The 15,939-nt window shown below is 42.4% G+C and overlaps 2 protein-coding genes across 4 annotated transcripts; both read left to right on the top strand.

Annotated features, from left to right (window-relative positions):
• Positions 1 to 1,332: 1,332 nt before the first annotated feature.
• On the top strand, positions 1,333 to 6,939 carry LOC112561198 (C-type lectin domain family 4 member F-like). 3 transcript variants are annotated; one of them, XM_025233529.1, is made up of 9 exons: positions 1,338 to 1,480; positions 1,908 to 1,978; positions 2,512 to 2,578; positions 2,757 to 2,959; positions 3,087 to 3,222; positions 3,489 to 3,613; positions 3,975 to 4,989; positions 5,842 to 6,021; positions 6,309 to 6,939. In XM_025233529.1, the coding sequence occupies exons 1-9, from the start codon at positions 1,453 to 1,455 to the stop codon at positions 6,557 to 6,559; spliced, it is 2,076 nt and encodes a 691-aa protein (XP_025089314.1). In that variant the 5' UTR covers positions 1,338 to 1,452; the 3' UTR covers positions 6,560 to 6,939. The 3 variants fall into 3 exon arrangements, with proteins under 3 accessions (XP_025089316.1, XP_025089315.1, XP_025089314.1); XM_025233531.1 differs by lacking the exon at positions 1,908 to 1,978 and having other exon boundaries at positions 1,333 to 1,480; positions 2,787 to 2,959; XM_025233530.1 differs by lacking the exon at positions 1,908 to 1,978 and having other exon boundaries at positions 1,333 to 1,480.
• Positions 6,940 to 9,549: 2,610 nt separating this feature from the next.
• Positions 9,550 to 14,305, top strand: LOC112561196. Its single transcript, XM_025233525.1, has 2 exons — positions 9,550 to 9,901; positions 9,993 to 14,305. Exons 1-2 carry the CDS (start codon positions 9,692 to 9,694, stop codon positions 14,175 to 14,177), a joined length of 4,395 nt encoding a protein of 1,464 aa, XP_025089310.1. The 5' UTR covers positions 9,550 to 9,691; the 3' UTR covers positions 14,178 to 14,305.
• The last annotated feature ends 1,634 nt before the right edge of the window (positions 14,306 to 15,939 follow it).

Here is a 15,939-nt window from a genome sequence, read left to right as displayed (position 1 = left end):
TAATACGTTAATCCAATAATTGAGCAGTTTTTCAGTCGTCCTCAAGCAGTCGCAGCTGAGAACAGCGACATACGGTGATGACAGCAATAACACAATAATCCGCTGATTTGATGATGTGCTAGGTCTCCCCTTCAAGACAATGACTCGTTGTTAATTGCAGGGTACAAGCAGACAGCAACACAAAATCTTGAATCTTGTCATATCCCTCACTTTAAGATGCTCTTCGCAGAACTTCCCAAGTCGGGCATCAAGAAATCATTCATCCGTAGTTTGTGTATACCACTGGATCGTTAAATTGAACATTACTGTTGATGTCCCATAATGACTAGAGTCACTTCTCGTCCTTAAATGCTGAACAACATCCATCCCTACATTCACAAAGTCATACACACTTCCCCACGGTGAACAACAACAACAACAACAACAACAACAACAACAACAACAACAACAACAACAACAGCAGCAGCAGTAGCAGCAACAGCACCAACAGCAGCAGCAGCAGCAGCAGCAGCAACAACAACAACAATAATAATCCTATCTGCAATGAAAATCAGTTGGATAAAGAAACTTTTCTACAAGAAGGCAGTATTAAAGGAATCTACACTATACTTGTATCCTGAACTTGATAAACTACATTTTCTAGGTAGTGAATTTGTGAATGTATTAATTAATTAATAGAATACACAACTCTTTTTGGCATGATGTTTTGAAACATTTTAGAAGATTACATGTAAAATGTACACCCGCAGCTATTGATGAATTTAATGCAGAATGTCTCTTCTACAACATAAACATTGTTTTAGGCAACCACACAATTTACTTTAGTGATTGGCTACGAGAAGATATCTACAAAGTTAGACATTTACTTAAAGAAAATGATGACTATCTCACATACAAGGAGTTTCAGCTACAATTCCACAACTTGACCACTAACTTTCTACAGTTCGCAGGAGTTCTAAATGCAATTAAACAGTTTCAAAAGAAATTACAGATCAAAAACATTAAAGGAACAGAGGAAAGTGAATAAATAGTGCTGACGGAAACACAAGGAGCAGACAACAAGAACTAAGAATATCGTGATTCTGCAGAGGAAGACAAGCAGGGAAGTAGGAATAAACGGGAAAGGAGGAAAGAGTGTTAAAAAGAACTTACATTGTGTGAACTAGTGTTCGGAGCACTGTGCTCATACATAGCACTACACAGTTTCCATGCTACCCTACTTGCGAAAACATATTTCTGGCAGAGAGGAGACACTCAAGTCGGACTGACACCTAAGATATGTATGTTTACAAGAATTATCAGAAACGAAAGCAGCACGGCCTGCCAGGTGCAGCCTCGTTTTCAAATACAGGCTAGTGGGAAAGCTCATGATGGCGGTGATCAGAATGAGAAGTGCATCATATTTTTCTATTTAAGTCGAGAGAACTCGTGAGAATAGTCTGGCAGTATTTTATGGTGTACCGCAGTACACTAGTACACAGTAAGTACAAAATTGTGGTTTTATTTGATTTATGTTTGTTGGAAAGGAAGTATAAAGCTAAAATACCCAAAAGTTATCTTAGCAAAGGGAAGGTAGTTTTACACAATGATAGTTTTTCAGCTTGTTAAGGGATCCATCTTGTAAGTGAGGTAGAGAGAGAGTGCGTGTGGTAAGTTTGCATGTTCTGGCTATGGTAATTGGTTGTATACTCGTGCGCCTGTATGTAAGTACAGCTTTCAGCCTGACTGGTGCTGGAGAAGACAGCTACAGAAATAACGAATTCACTAACACAAGCTTCATGTGAGCGTGTTAAATTTTCAACAGTTCTCTAACAGTCCTGCTCATTCATCCTGTTTCTCTTTGATAACAGCGGATTTCCTCTCATCTTCCTTATCACTGAAAAATGTTATTTATGCCTCGTGCACAGGCCTGACGAGAGGGGGGGACAGGGGGGCCTGGTGTACCCGGGCCCGCGGCTGTCAAGGGGGCCCGGCCTTGGTCAGTGGATTTTTTTTTCTTCTTCTCTTTTTCTTTTTCTTTTAAAGAAAGGTCTAAGGACAGAACACCCAAGCATTACACATGCAGAAGTTGAGTTTGAGTGTAGATATTGAGATTCGAATTGTAAACATACATTATATACTGGGAAAATAATTTACGATTACAAGTACAAGGGGCCCGGAGAGGTCGTCTGTCCCGGGGCCCGGGCTGGCTCTCGGCGGCCCTGCTCGTGCAAGCCGTGTTTGTACAATTTGGCCAAAGTTTTTCTTCACATTCCGAAAGTTTGGCTTCTTGCCTAAGTGCAGCTAGGAAGTTGGCACGGCAGTGGCAGGGAAATCACCTGTTTACGCCCCCATTTTTGTTTTGTTTGTTTTGTTTGTAGGAAATCAACACTAGCCTCTCTCGATACACTTGACAGATAAGTAGCTTTAATAACAGAAAATTCTCTAACTTCTTTCAGTAATTGATAGTATGACACCGTTGAGGTTCAATGTCTGTGTACATACACAACTCTTGCTTTAATTATATTCTAGGATCTCAAGCTTTCACCTTTGACCAAGGAAATGATAATGACCAAGGTCACCATCATTCTTATCTTGGGTAAGTCCTGTAGTTATCACATTAAGAAAGAATTTGACATATGGTTAAGAGTTTGTTTAGTAATCTTGTTATCGCATATCATCATTAAATTTTCTGTAAAGTCAAATTTCTTTAAAGCATTGATAGACAGTTTTCTTATTTGAGGACAGTGAGCAAATATTTGGATTTCTTTTACAAGGTGGCCTGTTCTCAAACCTGCTATGGACAGTCGTAGCTTCTGCCGCATCCGATACAGATGCAAGAGTTCAGGGCCTGACTAAGTGTAAGGGAGAGCACCTGGTGTTAATGGAAGCAAGTCCTGAGGTTACTGCCCATGTCTTTGTGTATCGCAATGGCGAGTCGGTGGCCAGCACGTCTGTACAGGCGAAGACAGACCTCCAGGTAAAATGGTCTTTACCTGCGTCTCTAGATTATAATCACTAATATTATATACTGATACAACAATTGTGTAAAAAAAAAAAAAAAAAAAAAACTACAGACAGGAATTGAACTTATTTACTATTTTTAGGGGCGACTGCTTGTGGGCGACAACTCCAGTGTGAGGCTGAATAATCTGACGTCAGGTGACCTCGGACTGTACCGCGTGGAGGTCAAACTTTCTGATGGAAGCACCGTAGATAAGAGCAAGATGGTGGTGGTTAGAGGTAAAGGGTTACAGTCACGTGAAGACAAGGAACGATAGATATTATCGCTTGGTTGAGTTATCAGACTTATTAATGATATTTTGTTTTGATTACCTTTTTCTTACATAAACAACATGATTCCTCTATAACTATAGAATACAAATCTTATTTTGTTTGCAATTTGATTTTATTTCTCCGGCGAAATAAGTTCATTATTTCTGTTAGTTTAGTTTAGCAGATTAGCAAGGGTCAGATACATGAAACGTCAACAAATATTCTGTCTACAGAGCCCCCCGAGACTACGAACAATCAGTTGGTCGTTGTTAGCGACACGTCTGACGTCACGTTGGTTCGTCTGAGATGTGGTGTCTTCACGTTCTTGGGATTCCCTCCCGTCTCCGTCATATGGAAGGTATGTTAGACACCTGATGACATGGACGCAAAGCTCTTACAAGATGTTATGGATAAACCCGGTGGTAGCATTAAAATAGAGAAGAGTGATGAGGGAAGTAATTAGAGATATTGTGATCGACCTTAACTAAGATGTTTAGGGGATGTTTGATTGAAACAAAACACACAGGACCAGCCTAAAGAACAGGAAGAACATTGATCTTGGTATTTATTACGATGATGGTTACTTCATCATAGTTTAGAATTTGAAAACATTTAACAAGTCCGAACTAATATTTGTAGAATTCTATGTCTTCTAGAATCCAGCAAGAATCGTAGAGCGACCACTTCTCTTTAGTGTAAAACTTCTTATTTCTTTCTAGGATCCCGTAGGACAGCTGCTGGCGAGTACAGGATTCACCGACAACCACTTTACACTGGACCTGCCAGTGAAAGTTGCCAGACCTGGCCTCTACAGTTGTCAGCTTGACTGCCAGGACCCCAGCTACTGTTGTCTTGACGACCAGTCTCCTCTCAGACAATGGGCTCAGATCGAAGTGCAGATAGACAAGGATCTGGAGACCTCTAGTGAAGATGGTGTATCTGTGGCGAATTTCTCCAGCCTGGTTCAGCGTGTGGAGGAGTTAGAGAGAAGCAGCAGAGCCCACGACTGCAGGGAAAGTGGTGTGGCTGCAATGGCTCACCTTGTTCATCGCCAAGCTAAGTGTGACCAGCTTGATGCTTTGATTGGTCGATTAGTCGCAACAGAGGAAAAGATTGCAGATTTGTGGAATATCAGTAGAATCCTAAAAGAAGTGCAAGACGAACTAAATTCCACGAAGAACACCCTCAGCGATTTTCAACTGCAAAGGCTAAAAGAGATGACGGCGGTTAATCAAGTCTTCGAGGACTTTCGCCTTCAGTTTGAGAAAGAGACGATGAACATAAATGACACGCTAAAGAATGTGTTATTGAAACAACAGCAAATGGAAGACCGGATACCGAAGGTAGATGAACGAATGTCACAGGTAGACGTCAGGATGTCGAAGGTTGATGACCGAATGTCACAGGTTGATGACCGCATGTCACAGGTTGACAACCGGATGTCCCAGGTAGATGAACGGATGTTACAGGTAGACATAGGCATATCGAAGTGGGCGGCCTCGAGGCTGACAGATTGCGACTATCGTAGTCAGTTAATAAGCAACTTGACAGCCATCGCTGAAGATGTGGCAGTTCTCAAGACAGAAACTCGTAGTGAGATGTCGACGATGAGGAGTAAAGTTACCGACATTGAGAACGCTTTAGCTACTCACGTGACCACGTCAAACGAGACTCAAGCAGCTCTACTATCAGAAATTTCAGCTGGCAAAAGGATATTGGAGCAACCACCTTATGGTACACTTCCATTAAAAACTGGAAAAGTTTATATCAATACATATTGTAGCATAGATTATATATTTTATAGCAAGTAATGCATGTCGTGAAAGACATTGAGGTGTCTGCAAGTATGCTTAAAGTATTTTGAAATGCTTGTTTGTTAGTTTATTAGGCTGCTTTTCTCTTAATTTCACGCACCAGAAGGATAAAAATACAGCTTCCGAGTACAAACTTTGGGTTGTTTTTACCGTCAGTTATCTATTAAATATTTAGCGTTGTGACTTTTAGAGTTGTATAAAGTCGAGTTCCATTTGCAGTATATTAGATTTTGTCTTTGATTGAAATATTTATCTGTTTTCATTTCCCTTAATTCAAAAATAGAGATAATAATGTGAGTGCGAGAAAAGTTCTTGCTCCTCCTTCCCTGACAGAAAAGCTCGTGCTGTTTACAGAAGCAAAATAAAAAATGTTTATTTATTGACAAATGATGATTTACTTTTGAGGATTGATTGCTTTTTGCGTCTTTATAACTTCTATAACTTATCCGATATGATCTCCTTCGTCTTTGAATTCAAAAGTTTTGTTTTAACATCAAAGGTAGGGAGGTATGGTTAGGGAGTTTAATATTCAAAACTGTGTTACTGAGAATTTGTAGTGTTGTGTCACAATCTGTCATTTGTATTATTTCATTTTTCGTAATATTAGACAGTTATAATATTAGACAAGTTATAGTAACAACAGAGTATGCCGCTCTTCTGTTTTATGAATTAGACTGTTATCATCGACAGAAGAAACTTCAGAGTTCTATTGAACTATCATTCTACTCATTAAAAGTGATCGTCTGATACAAATGTCACTTTTTATGTGCAGGTGGCTGTCCTGTGGAGAAGGGTTATGTGCTTTACCATAAGCATTGTCTGAAGTTCTACACAATCGGTCTAGACTACCAGGCTGCCAGAAGGCGCTGTGAAGATGATGGAGCTCATCTCTTTCACCCGAAGTCAAGTGAGGAGGGCGGCTTGGCCTTGTTGTCGCTGATGGACACTAACGGTAAGTGGTCCACATCTTGACTACTGTTGCCAAGTTAAAGTAGGTCACTGAAAAACATTTACGACATGGCTGTTTAAGTTTTGTAAAATATTTATGTATTGTATTTTTGCTTTATGCTATGCAGAATCAGCAACAGCAGAATAAATAAATAAAAAAAAAATAAATAAGAATTACCTGTAACCCACTTAAAAAACTGTTGTCGATAAGTTTGGGTCGTGAGGCTTAAATACTGAGAAGAAATTAATCCAAGGCTGAATAAAAGATGGACGTTATATTGCTTTGTGCAGGACAACAGCTAAACTCGAGCGGCCGTTGGTGGGTTGGAGCAGATGACATTGTGACCGAAGGCCATTTCCTGTGGACCGATGGCTCCCCCTTGCGGACCGATTCCACTCTCTGGGCCAGAGGCCAGCCGGACGATTATTTAAGTAGCGAAGACTGTGTTGAGGTCTTGCACAATAAAGTCTTGCTTCTAAACGACAACAAATGCGGAGAGACCAAGGCCTTTATTTGTCAGGCCGACCTCGAGGTCCAGTGAAACGACGGTTTGTTGTCAACAGCAACAAGGCAATAAAATTTAGATATTTTTTTATCTCTAACCCGCTGGTCGCACTGTGCACTCTATCTATGATATCAATCATGATATTCAGGTCGAGTTGACGGTCTGCCCTTTCAATGACATCAGACATGATGGAGGGGAGTATAGATCAGGCTGACCTTTGTAGACATTTAAAAAAATGCTTTGCATGCTCTGTTATTGTCCTCTTCAAACAAGACCTGAGAATGTCAAGTCTTTCTCCAAGCAACGCTTCTGTCACAACTGCACGCCGCGGGAAGAAAATGCCTGAAACATGATTTTCTTGGAAAATCTGTCTGTCCGTGAACCTGCGCTTTAATGCATATGCTAAAATGGTACTGTCGAGCAATAATAAAATCTTTGAATTAATTTTGATATTGTATTGTGCTGAAATTATCATGAAAATGTTAGATGTTGTATTTAAAAGATGTGTACTGCAATAGAATTTCAAATCTTATCTTTGAAATGTGTATAACAAAAGTGTATACCAAACGTGGCACACAGAACCTGTCGAGCTTTGAAAAGCTAACACAACACATCACAAACACATTACACGATATCCTGCTTTACAACACAACTCAGAATAAATTGTCAATGTGCTGGAGAACTTCAGTCACGGATGGAGCTAAATCACAGTACGCACATCAACTGCCTTTTAAGACTCTTCCTAGACTATCTTTATTTTACATTTTTACAAACCTTTGTTGTTTTTATAAGCCATTATTTGATAGATATGGTTCTGATATTGAGAAGGCGGTCTTTATGGACAAGGTTACAGTCTAGTTCACCTGATGGTAAAATCGAACCTTGTCGATAATCTTCAGGTAGATGTGTAAATGATTAGTTGATTAAGCAATGAACAATATAGCACAGCCAGTGATTATTACACATAATGCACACCTCTGTATTTAGACAATAGTATAACGTTCAGTAGATACCATATTGACATCCTCACTACCTGATAAATCTGCGAATTGTGTCCGTCTACCACTAATATTATTAAGCTGACTGTGGATTAAGGGTCCAACGCCAGTCCGCTAGTTAAGGCAGGTCTTACAGTAAACACGTATTCCAGGATACTAATCCAGGTGTCTTGCCCTCGAGCTTACAAAGGGAAGTCAGCATGTAAACTTCCTTTGATGTCCGAGGTTGCACTCACAGGTAGGTAATGCTTGAGGTCGTCTGTTCAAACCAAAAGTTCAGATAAGATGAAAACATTACAATACAATTTTATTTGAATCCACAAAGGGTAATGCCAGGTAATGCTCATTCTGTTAGCATATGAGTTCTACCTGGCATTGCCACGTGCTGCGACCTTTACCCTTCCTCCTCGGTCGATATTTCAAGCAATTATAACACTCAAGAATTAATTTACATGTTCTGCTCATCAAATTGAGGCTAAAAAATCTCACTGTAAAGAGAGAGTTTGATTTTTTTTCGATCTAGTGAAGTCGCCAGGTAAATGGATGTGGTGACCAACCTAAATAATATTTCTTGCACCATTTTAACCTCCATTGATTTGAATTTGACTAATGTCAGCTTTCAGGAACTTGGAAACCCTCAGGCTACAGAAGTTGACAGAATCAGTAAGATTCTAAAAGCACACCACACGTAGCAGTCAATTGATTTACATTGGATGGTAAAGATTTAAAATTTTTCTAATATTTTTTTAATGACAATTTTTTTCGCTTGAACGCAGTCTGAACTCCAGTTAAGACTGTCAATGCGACGCAGCCAAGGTGTTCCCATCTTGATGGACCGTCTTTACAACATCGTTCAAGAAACAGCTTGCCAAATAAATCACACCTGTCGCTCTCGTTTCTTAAGATATCTTTCTTTTACCTTTACAGAAGGTATTTAAATGATGAATACAACAATAAAAGAATAAAAAAAAATGAAGTTGGTAAAAAAACAAAAATAGAAAGTCGAGAAAGAAAAGACACGAAAATATAAAAACAGAAGTTCCTATCTATAATGGCGCCAGTAGTATAGGCATGTTGTTTTCATGCCCCATTTGGGGAGCCGGAAGGGGAGCCGTGACGTCACAGCCGCCGGAAGTTGCACGGGGGCGGCCATCTTGCCGGAAGTCCCTGTGGGTGCGGCCATCTTGATGAGGACATATCCGTGGCGGCCATCTTGTCGGCCATCTTGCCGGAAGTCCCTGTGGGTGCTGCCATCTTGATGAGGTCATATCCGTGGCGACCATCTTGTCGACCATCTTGACGGAAGTGGCATGGAGGTAGCCATCTTGATGAGGTCATATCCGCGGCGGCCATCTTGCCGGAAGTGGCATGGAGGTGACCATCTTGATGAAGTCATATCCGTGGCGGCCATTTTTTCATACCCCGAGTGATTGTTGTTTTTGTATTTGTGGAAAATGTATTGAAAGAGCCCATTTCGTCAAAGCTTAGAAAAGTATAAACTTTAATAAACTTTGTCCACCAGTCGCCACGAGGAGGCAGGGCTTTTGTTTGACTGGCAAAAAATGTGTTTGACGCACAAAGAACAAGAAAAACTTTTATCACAGCTTTGAAGATATCACAGTCTAAACGGGAGCAGCAGTCTCAAATGTCTAACGGCACGGTAGTCACCCCATCGTCAAGGACCTTTCGCTTGATGTACAGATAGGTAGAAAGTTATTTTTGCACCTAAGTAAGATTACGACACTTAGGTGCTACACACATAATGTCGACATTAAAGCAGTGCAAAAATAACTTTCAAAGAGTAATATAAGCATACAGTTACTGGTAGAAGAGCAAATAATGAGATTCAGCAACAGTCATCTATGATTATAATTGAAGCACTTGCTAAACATTTTGCTTAGAGCAGTGTCTTGTTTAATCATAGTTGCAAATATCTGCTTATATATAGGACCACCATTTTTTTTTAAAGCTCACTCCAAACCAACACTAGTCCTCACAACTCACTTGTGCAGTGTGTAAAACGAGGAGTGGTTGAGGGTGGGTGGGGAATGGTACCATGCTGGCACTAGCGGTCGTTCACCTCTGTAAAATTAATGTAGGTCAGTGATATTTACTGACCGCTGATGCTACCCAGATGACACGTTAATTACTGCCACTAAGATCAACTGTGATGAGCTGTATGATGTCCCCTCCGGCACTCATCTGTCATTCAGCTTTTTACCACGTCAATCACAACGCATATAAAGCTGCCTTTGGCGAACCACCAATCAGCGCGCCTTCAGCATCCTTTTCGTCCCTTGGACTATCTCGGTTCATTCATTCGAGAAGCAAAGCACGTTTATTTAACAACGCTCTCTCTCTCTCAGCAACCATGGAAATCGTAAGTTAACGACTAAGTGTTTTTTTTTCTAAATATTTTTTTTTTTTTTAATGAGTATGCATGACGGATTTTTTGTTTGTTTTGTTTTCAGATTTGCCGTATGTGCGATTTAAAATTTACGGCGGTCAAGAACCTAAATCGTCATGTCAAAGCGATGCACGAAAAGGTAAAAGGCTTTCCTTGTTCTTTGTGTTTTCAAACCTTTTCACGCAAAGAACATCTTGGCCGCCATGTGCAAAAGGATCATCTGCCTCAACCAGTGGCACCTTCGGCTACTTTGATGGCTCCTCCTCCTCCGCCTCCACCACCTAAAAAGCAAAAAACCCAGGCGCAGGGTCGGTTAGAAGAAGATGAGCTTTTATCACAGTTACCACCTGATGTCGAAGAAGTATATCGCAAAAACTGGAGCGCAGTCAAAACACATAAACGGTACGGGAAACATCAGTCGGTGTTTACGTTTTTTTGGGCTCCCAATGCCACTCCCCTATGGAGACAACGTCTCGTGGATCTTTTTGATTCTCAAAAGAAGCGTTTTAAAATTAATTTTTCCCACTCCTTTTTGCTAAAAAATAAAACTTCAAATGAGTTATCGTTTTTTCACGCCTCTGCCAACAACCACAGAGCACTAAAAAGCCCCCGTCTGATTTCTAACAAACAAGATTTTTTGGACTTTGTAAATCAAGTTCAAGACCACGACGCGTTGGAGCACGCCCAAAACGAACGTCCCGACAGTAAGGTGGCGGTGGAGGCCATCATGTCCACCTCCTTTTATGTCAATCCCATCGCCGACTTTCCTATCGGTTGTTGTACAGATGATGCTTTACCCGAATACATACAAAATAACAAAAGCCTGCATACACTTCAAACAGACCAACACCATGGACAGGCGTACCGTGACAATCTTTGTTTTTTTAGAGCCCTCGCATTACACCGTGGCGCCAACGTACATTCGTTACAGATCCCTGCGCGAGAACTGTTCAACCAATGGTCCTCGTCTGCTTCTTTTTCTGACTTTCCAGGAGTGACCCTGCTAGATCTGCCGAGTTTAGAAGATAAATTTAAAGTAAATATCGATGTTTTTCAGTTTGATGAGAGTCAGTCTCCTCCCGTTCTCGTCCCCCTCCAGCGGAGCGCGTACAAGTATACAGACGTTCTCCGTCTTTTACATTACAAGCAACATTTTATGCACATCATCGACATCGACAAGCTCACGCATGCGTTTCAATGTCCCAAGTGCGGAAAACTTTGGAAAAAAAATTGGAGGATGGAGCGACACGAAAAGAAATGTCAGGGTGATAAGGTAAAAGAGACGTATCAAGGCGGGGTCTATCAGGGTACACCCTCCGTCCTGGAAAGTTTACAGTCGCACGGGTTTTCGGTCGACACGTCGTTTGTTTTTCCGTATAGGGCCACCTTTGATTTTGAAGTTTATTTTGATCGCTCTAGCCTTCCCCAACCCCACAGCAACAACACGCGGTACACAGCACAACACGTTCCCTTGTCCGTGTCGGTAGCCAGCAACGTTCCTGATTTTGAATCGCCGGTTTGTTTCGTCAGCGACGGCGACTCTCAACACTTGATCGATCGCATGGTCGATCACCTAGAAAAAATTTCGGACCGGTCTTATCTTTTATTATGCGAGCGATTTAGTGACGTGCTTACAGAGCTAGATGCTGTCGATCAACAACAAAACAACTCCCCCGATAGTATTCAAATTCCCACCGCCGCCCTCAAAGCCCGATTCGACGACTACTTGCGTCAACTACCGGTCATAGGGTTTAACTCGGGAAAATATGACATCAACGTCATCAAACCTTACCTCGTTCGCCGGTTTGTCCTTTGCGAAAAAGAAGCAGACGATGACGATGTTGACGAGACAAAAAACCCATTCAAGTTTGTGGTGAAGCGTCACAACGCATTTTTGTGCATTTGCACCCAAAAGCTGAAATTTCTAGACGTCGTCAACTTTCTCGCGCCGGGATTTAGTTACACAAAGTACTTGGCTGCCTACAACGTCACAGAGCAAAAAGGTTTCTTCCCCTACGAACACGTCACCTCTCTCGACACACTACAAGAACAGCAACTCTCTCCCCACGCTGCGTTTTATTCGACACTCAAACAGAGCAACATCACAGACGAGCAATACGCCTACTGTCAACAGGTCTGGGAGACTCGCAACATGACGTCGCTGCGAGATTTTCTGATGTGGTACAACAACCTCGACGTTGTGCCTTTTCTGCAAGCGCTCGACAACCAGATCACGTTCTACGCTACTCTCGGTGTAGACATGGTGAAAGACGCTATCTCGGCTCCCGGCATCACACTGCGCTATCTCTTCAAAACTCTGCCTTCCGACGTCTACTTTTCTCTTTTCGATAACAAAACAAAAGACATCCACTCGCTGCTTCGCGACAACATCACAGGCGGTCCCTCCATCATTTTTCACCGCCATCACGAAAAATCTCACACGTTTATTCGCAACAACCTCAGCAAACCCGTACAAAGCATTGAGGGCTTCGATGCCAATGCCTTGTATCTCTGGGCCTTATGTCAAAACATGCCGACGGAACACCCGATCATCCGTAAAAAAGAAAATAATTTCAAGGGGGAAAAAAGAGACGTGTACGGTCAAAAGAGTCGCGAGTGGTTAGAGTGGGTCATGTTTTGTAAAAACATTCACATTCGGCATAAATTTAATTCAAAAGAAAAGCAGCTAGGAAAAAGGCGAATTCGCGTCGATGGGTGGCATTCGGAAACGCAGACCGTCTATCAGTTTCACGGCTGTCTTTTTCACAGACACGAAAACTGCTCCCTCACGCGCGGTCGCGTCATCAACCCGTTTAACCAAAAGCCACTCGTCGAGTTGCGGGAAAAAACGCGCGAGATCACCGCGTACTTACAAAACGTCGTCGGTGTTGCAGTGCAGGAAATGTGGGAGTGCGAATGGGAAAAAAGAAAAAAGACCAACCCCCAAATCTCCACCGTTATACGCTGCAAAAAGCTCCCCTCCTACAGTTACAAACGATATCCCACCGAAAACGACATTTTAGCCGCCGTAAAAGACGGAACGCTGTTTGGCCTGGTGCAGTGCGATCTTCACGTCCCCGAGGCGTTGCGTGAGCGGTTTAGCGAGATGACGCCCATCTTCAAAAACATTCACGTCACGCGCTCCGACATTGGTCCCTTCATGCGAGCGTACGCGGAAAAATATAAACTGTTGACCGGTTCCACAAAAACGCTCATCGGCAGCTATGTCGGCAACAAAGTTTTACTAGCGACTCCTTTGTTGAAATGGTATCTTGAAAATGGTCTCATAGTCACTGCCGTGTACCTGGTGATAGAATACCAACCCAAACCTTGCTTTAAGGCCTTTGGCGACATGGTCACCAGCGCGCGACGCCAAGGAGACAGCGATCCATCCAAAAACATTCTGAGCGAAACGTTCAAACTGTTAGGCAACAGTGCTTACGGCAAGACGCTCACCAACATCGCCAGGCACTGCGACATTTACTACGTCGGTGACTCTGACTGTGAAAAACTGATAAACGACAGTCGCTTTCAAAAGCTGACGGAACTGACGGAAGACTTGTACGAGGTAGAGATGGCCAAAAAGAACATCAACTGGGGTCTCCCCTTGCAAATTGGCTATTTCGTCTACCAGTACGCCAAACTGAGAATGCTTCAGTTTTACTACGACTGCGTGGACAAGTACGTAGACCGCAGCAACTTTCAGCTGTGTGAAATGGACACGGATTCGCTGTACATGGCTTTGGCGGCACCTCGCTTCGAAGATGCCGTCCGTCCCGAATTGCAACAACGGTTTTTTCAAGAATACACACAATGGTTCCCGGGACAAGCATGCGACCAACATCACCAAGACTTTGTGCACAGCAAAACAAACCACAAACCCTGGGACCCCTCTGCCTGTCCTGCCTGTCTCCAACGCGCTCGCGACGACAAACGCACGCCGGGCTTGTTTAAAACAGAGTACACAGGCGATGGCATCGTGGCTCTCTGCAGCAAAACTTACATTTGTTTCGGTGACTCGCAAAAACTCAGCACCAAGGGTCTAAACAAACACCAAAATCAACTTGACCACAACCATTTCAAACAGGTTTTACAGACACAGCAAGCCAGCGGTGGATGCAACACCGGTTTCAAAACAGATGGTAAATCTATGTTTACCTACCAACAACACCGCAACTCCTTGTCCTATCTGTACATCAAGCGAAAGGTCCTTGACGATGGGGTGACTACCGTGCCGTTAGACATTTGAGACTGCTGCTCCCGTTTAGACTGTGATATCTTCAAAGCTGTGATAAAAGTTTTTCTTGTTCTTTGTGCGTCAAACACATTTTTTGCCAGTCAAACAAAAGCCCTGCCTCCTCGTGGCGACTGGTGGACAAAGTTTATTAAAGTTTATACTTTTCTAAGCTTTGACGAAATGGGCTCTTTCAATACATTTTCCACAAATACAAAAACAACAATCACTCGGGGTATGAAAAAATGGCCGCCACGGATATGACTTCATCAAGATGGTCACCTCCATGCCACTTCCGGCAAGATGGCCGCCGCGGATATGACCTCATCAAGATGGCTACCTCCATGCCACTTCCGTCAAGATGGTCGACAAGATGGTCGCCACGGATATGACCTCATCAAGATGGCAGCACCCACAGGGACTTCCGGCAAGATGGCCGACAAGATGGCCGCCACGGATATGTCCTCATCAAGATGGCCGCACCCACAGGGACTTCCGGCAAGATGGCCGCCCCCGTGCAACTTCCGGCGGCTGTGACGTCACGGCTCCCCTTCCGGCTCCCCAAATGGGGCATGAAAACAACATGCCTATACTACTGGCGCCTGCTGCCTTGATAACAGTAGTTGACATGTCGTTGACTGTATTTATAGAAGTAGTTGACATGTCACTGACTGTATTTATAGAAGTAGTTGACACGTCACTGACTGTATTTATAGAGGTAGTTGACATGTCACTGACTGTATTTATAGAAGTAGCTGACACGTCACTGACTGTATATATATAGAAGTAGTTGACATGTCACTGACTGTATTTATAGAAGTTGTTGACACGTCACTGACTGTATTTATAGAAGTAGTTGACACGTCACTGACTGTATGTATGGCTCTGTTTGTTGGTGACGGCGTTCTTTATACCACAGCTACATTGCCTAACGCCCTCTGTCTCTTGTAAAACCCACAAAGGGCCTTTACAAGGTAAAAGGGCTATACAAATCCGACGACGAAGACGACGACGATGATGATGATGTTGTTGTTATTGTTATTATTATTATTAGAGAGAGAGATCGATCAAAGGATGAAATAATGAAGTAAAGTTTTCCCTTCTTTGGTGACAACAGCTGTCTTGATATCAATCGTTCAAAGTACAACTTCTATAATAACCATATACCGCGATCATAATTATTCCTTGTGATACCCATATGAATTCTGTCCAGATGATGTCTGATTGATTGCTAGACGACAGCAGTCATGGGTGTGTTAGCAAAAGAAAAAGGACAAACTTTATTATCGTTTTAGTGGAGCTGCAAAAACACAGCAAAAATGCACGGTGTTCAATGCAACAGTACGCATGCGTGCTTCTCCTTCTCTCTCTCACACACACACGCACACGTACCTACCTGTCGATCGCCTTCTTAGACCACTTGTCATCCTCTTTTACAAATCTTTATCGTTTGTATAGGCTAATTGTTGACCTGACACGTTTCTTACATGGTGGTTCTAGAAATATTTCTGATATTTGTCAAACATCACCTAGATTTATTTAGTTTGGAACGAATTTAAAAGTATTTTCATAATGATTTTAGATGATGCTGCTGATGATGATGTGTGGATTGAGAGAGAGAGCGGGAGAGAGCTGAACTTAGTGTAGTTCTAATATTCATCTGTTGATTAGGACTCCAAAGCCGCTCCTCTAATTAAAGTAATAAGTAAACAAGCCCATATTCTAACATACAACTCCACGTGACGTACCCTCGCTAATACAAAGGGAAGTCTGCACA

The sequence above is a fragment of the Pomacea canaliculata genome, linkage group LG4, assembly GCF_003073045.1.
Source record: "Pomacea canaliculata isolate SZHN2017 linkage group LG4, ASM307304v1, whole genome shotgun sequence".
NCBI classification, from domain to species: domain Eukaryota; kingdom Metazoa; phylum Mollusca; class Gastropoda; order Architaenioglossa; family Ampullariidae; genus Pomacea; species Pomacea canaliculata.
This window is presented reverse-complemented; position numbering and strand designations above follow the sequence as displayed.

Bases quoted from the DNA above. Each gene is read 5' to 3' on its own strand.
- LOC112561198 (XM_025233529.1), top strand. From the start codon at position 1,453: ATGGTGTACCGCAGTACACTAGTACACA. The intron at 4,990-5,841 runs GTACACTTCCAT...TTTTATGTGCAG, and splicing joins ATTGGAGCAACCACCTTATG to GTGGCTGTCCTGTGGAGAAG. The intron at 6,022-6,308 runs GTAAGTGGTCCA...TGCTTTGTGCAG, and splicing joins GTCGCTGATGGACACTAACG to GACAACAGCTAAACTCGAGC.
- LOC112561196 (XM_025233525.1), top strand. From the start codon at position 9,692: ATGAGCTGTATGATGTCCCCTCCGGCACTCATCTGTCATTCAGCTTTT. The intron at 9,902-9,992 runs GTAAGTTAACGA...TTTTGTTTTCAG, and splicing joins TCTCAGCAACCATGGAAATC to ATTTGCCGTATGTGCGATTT.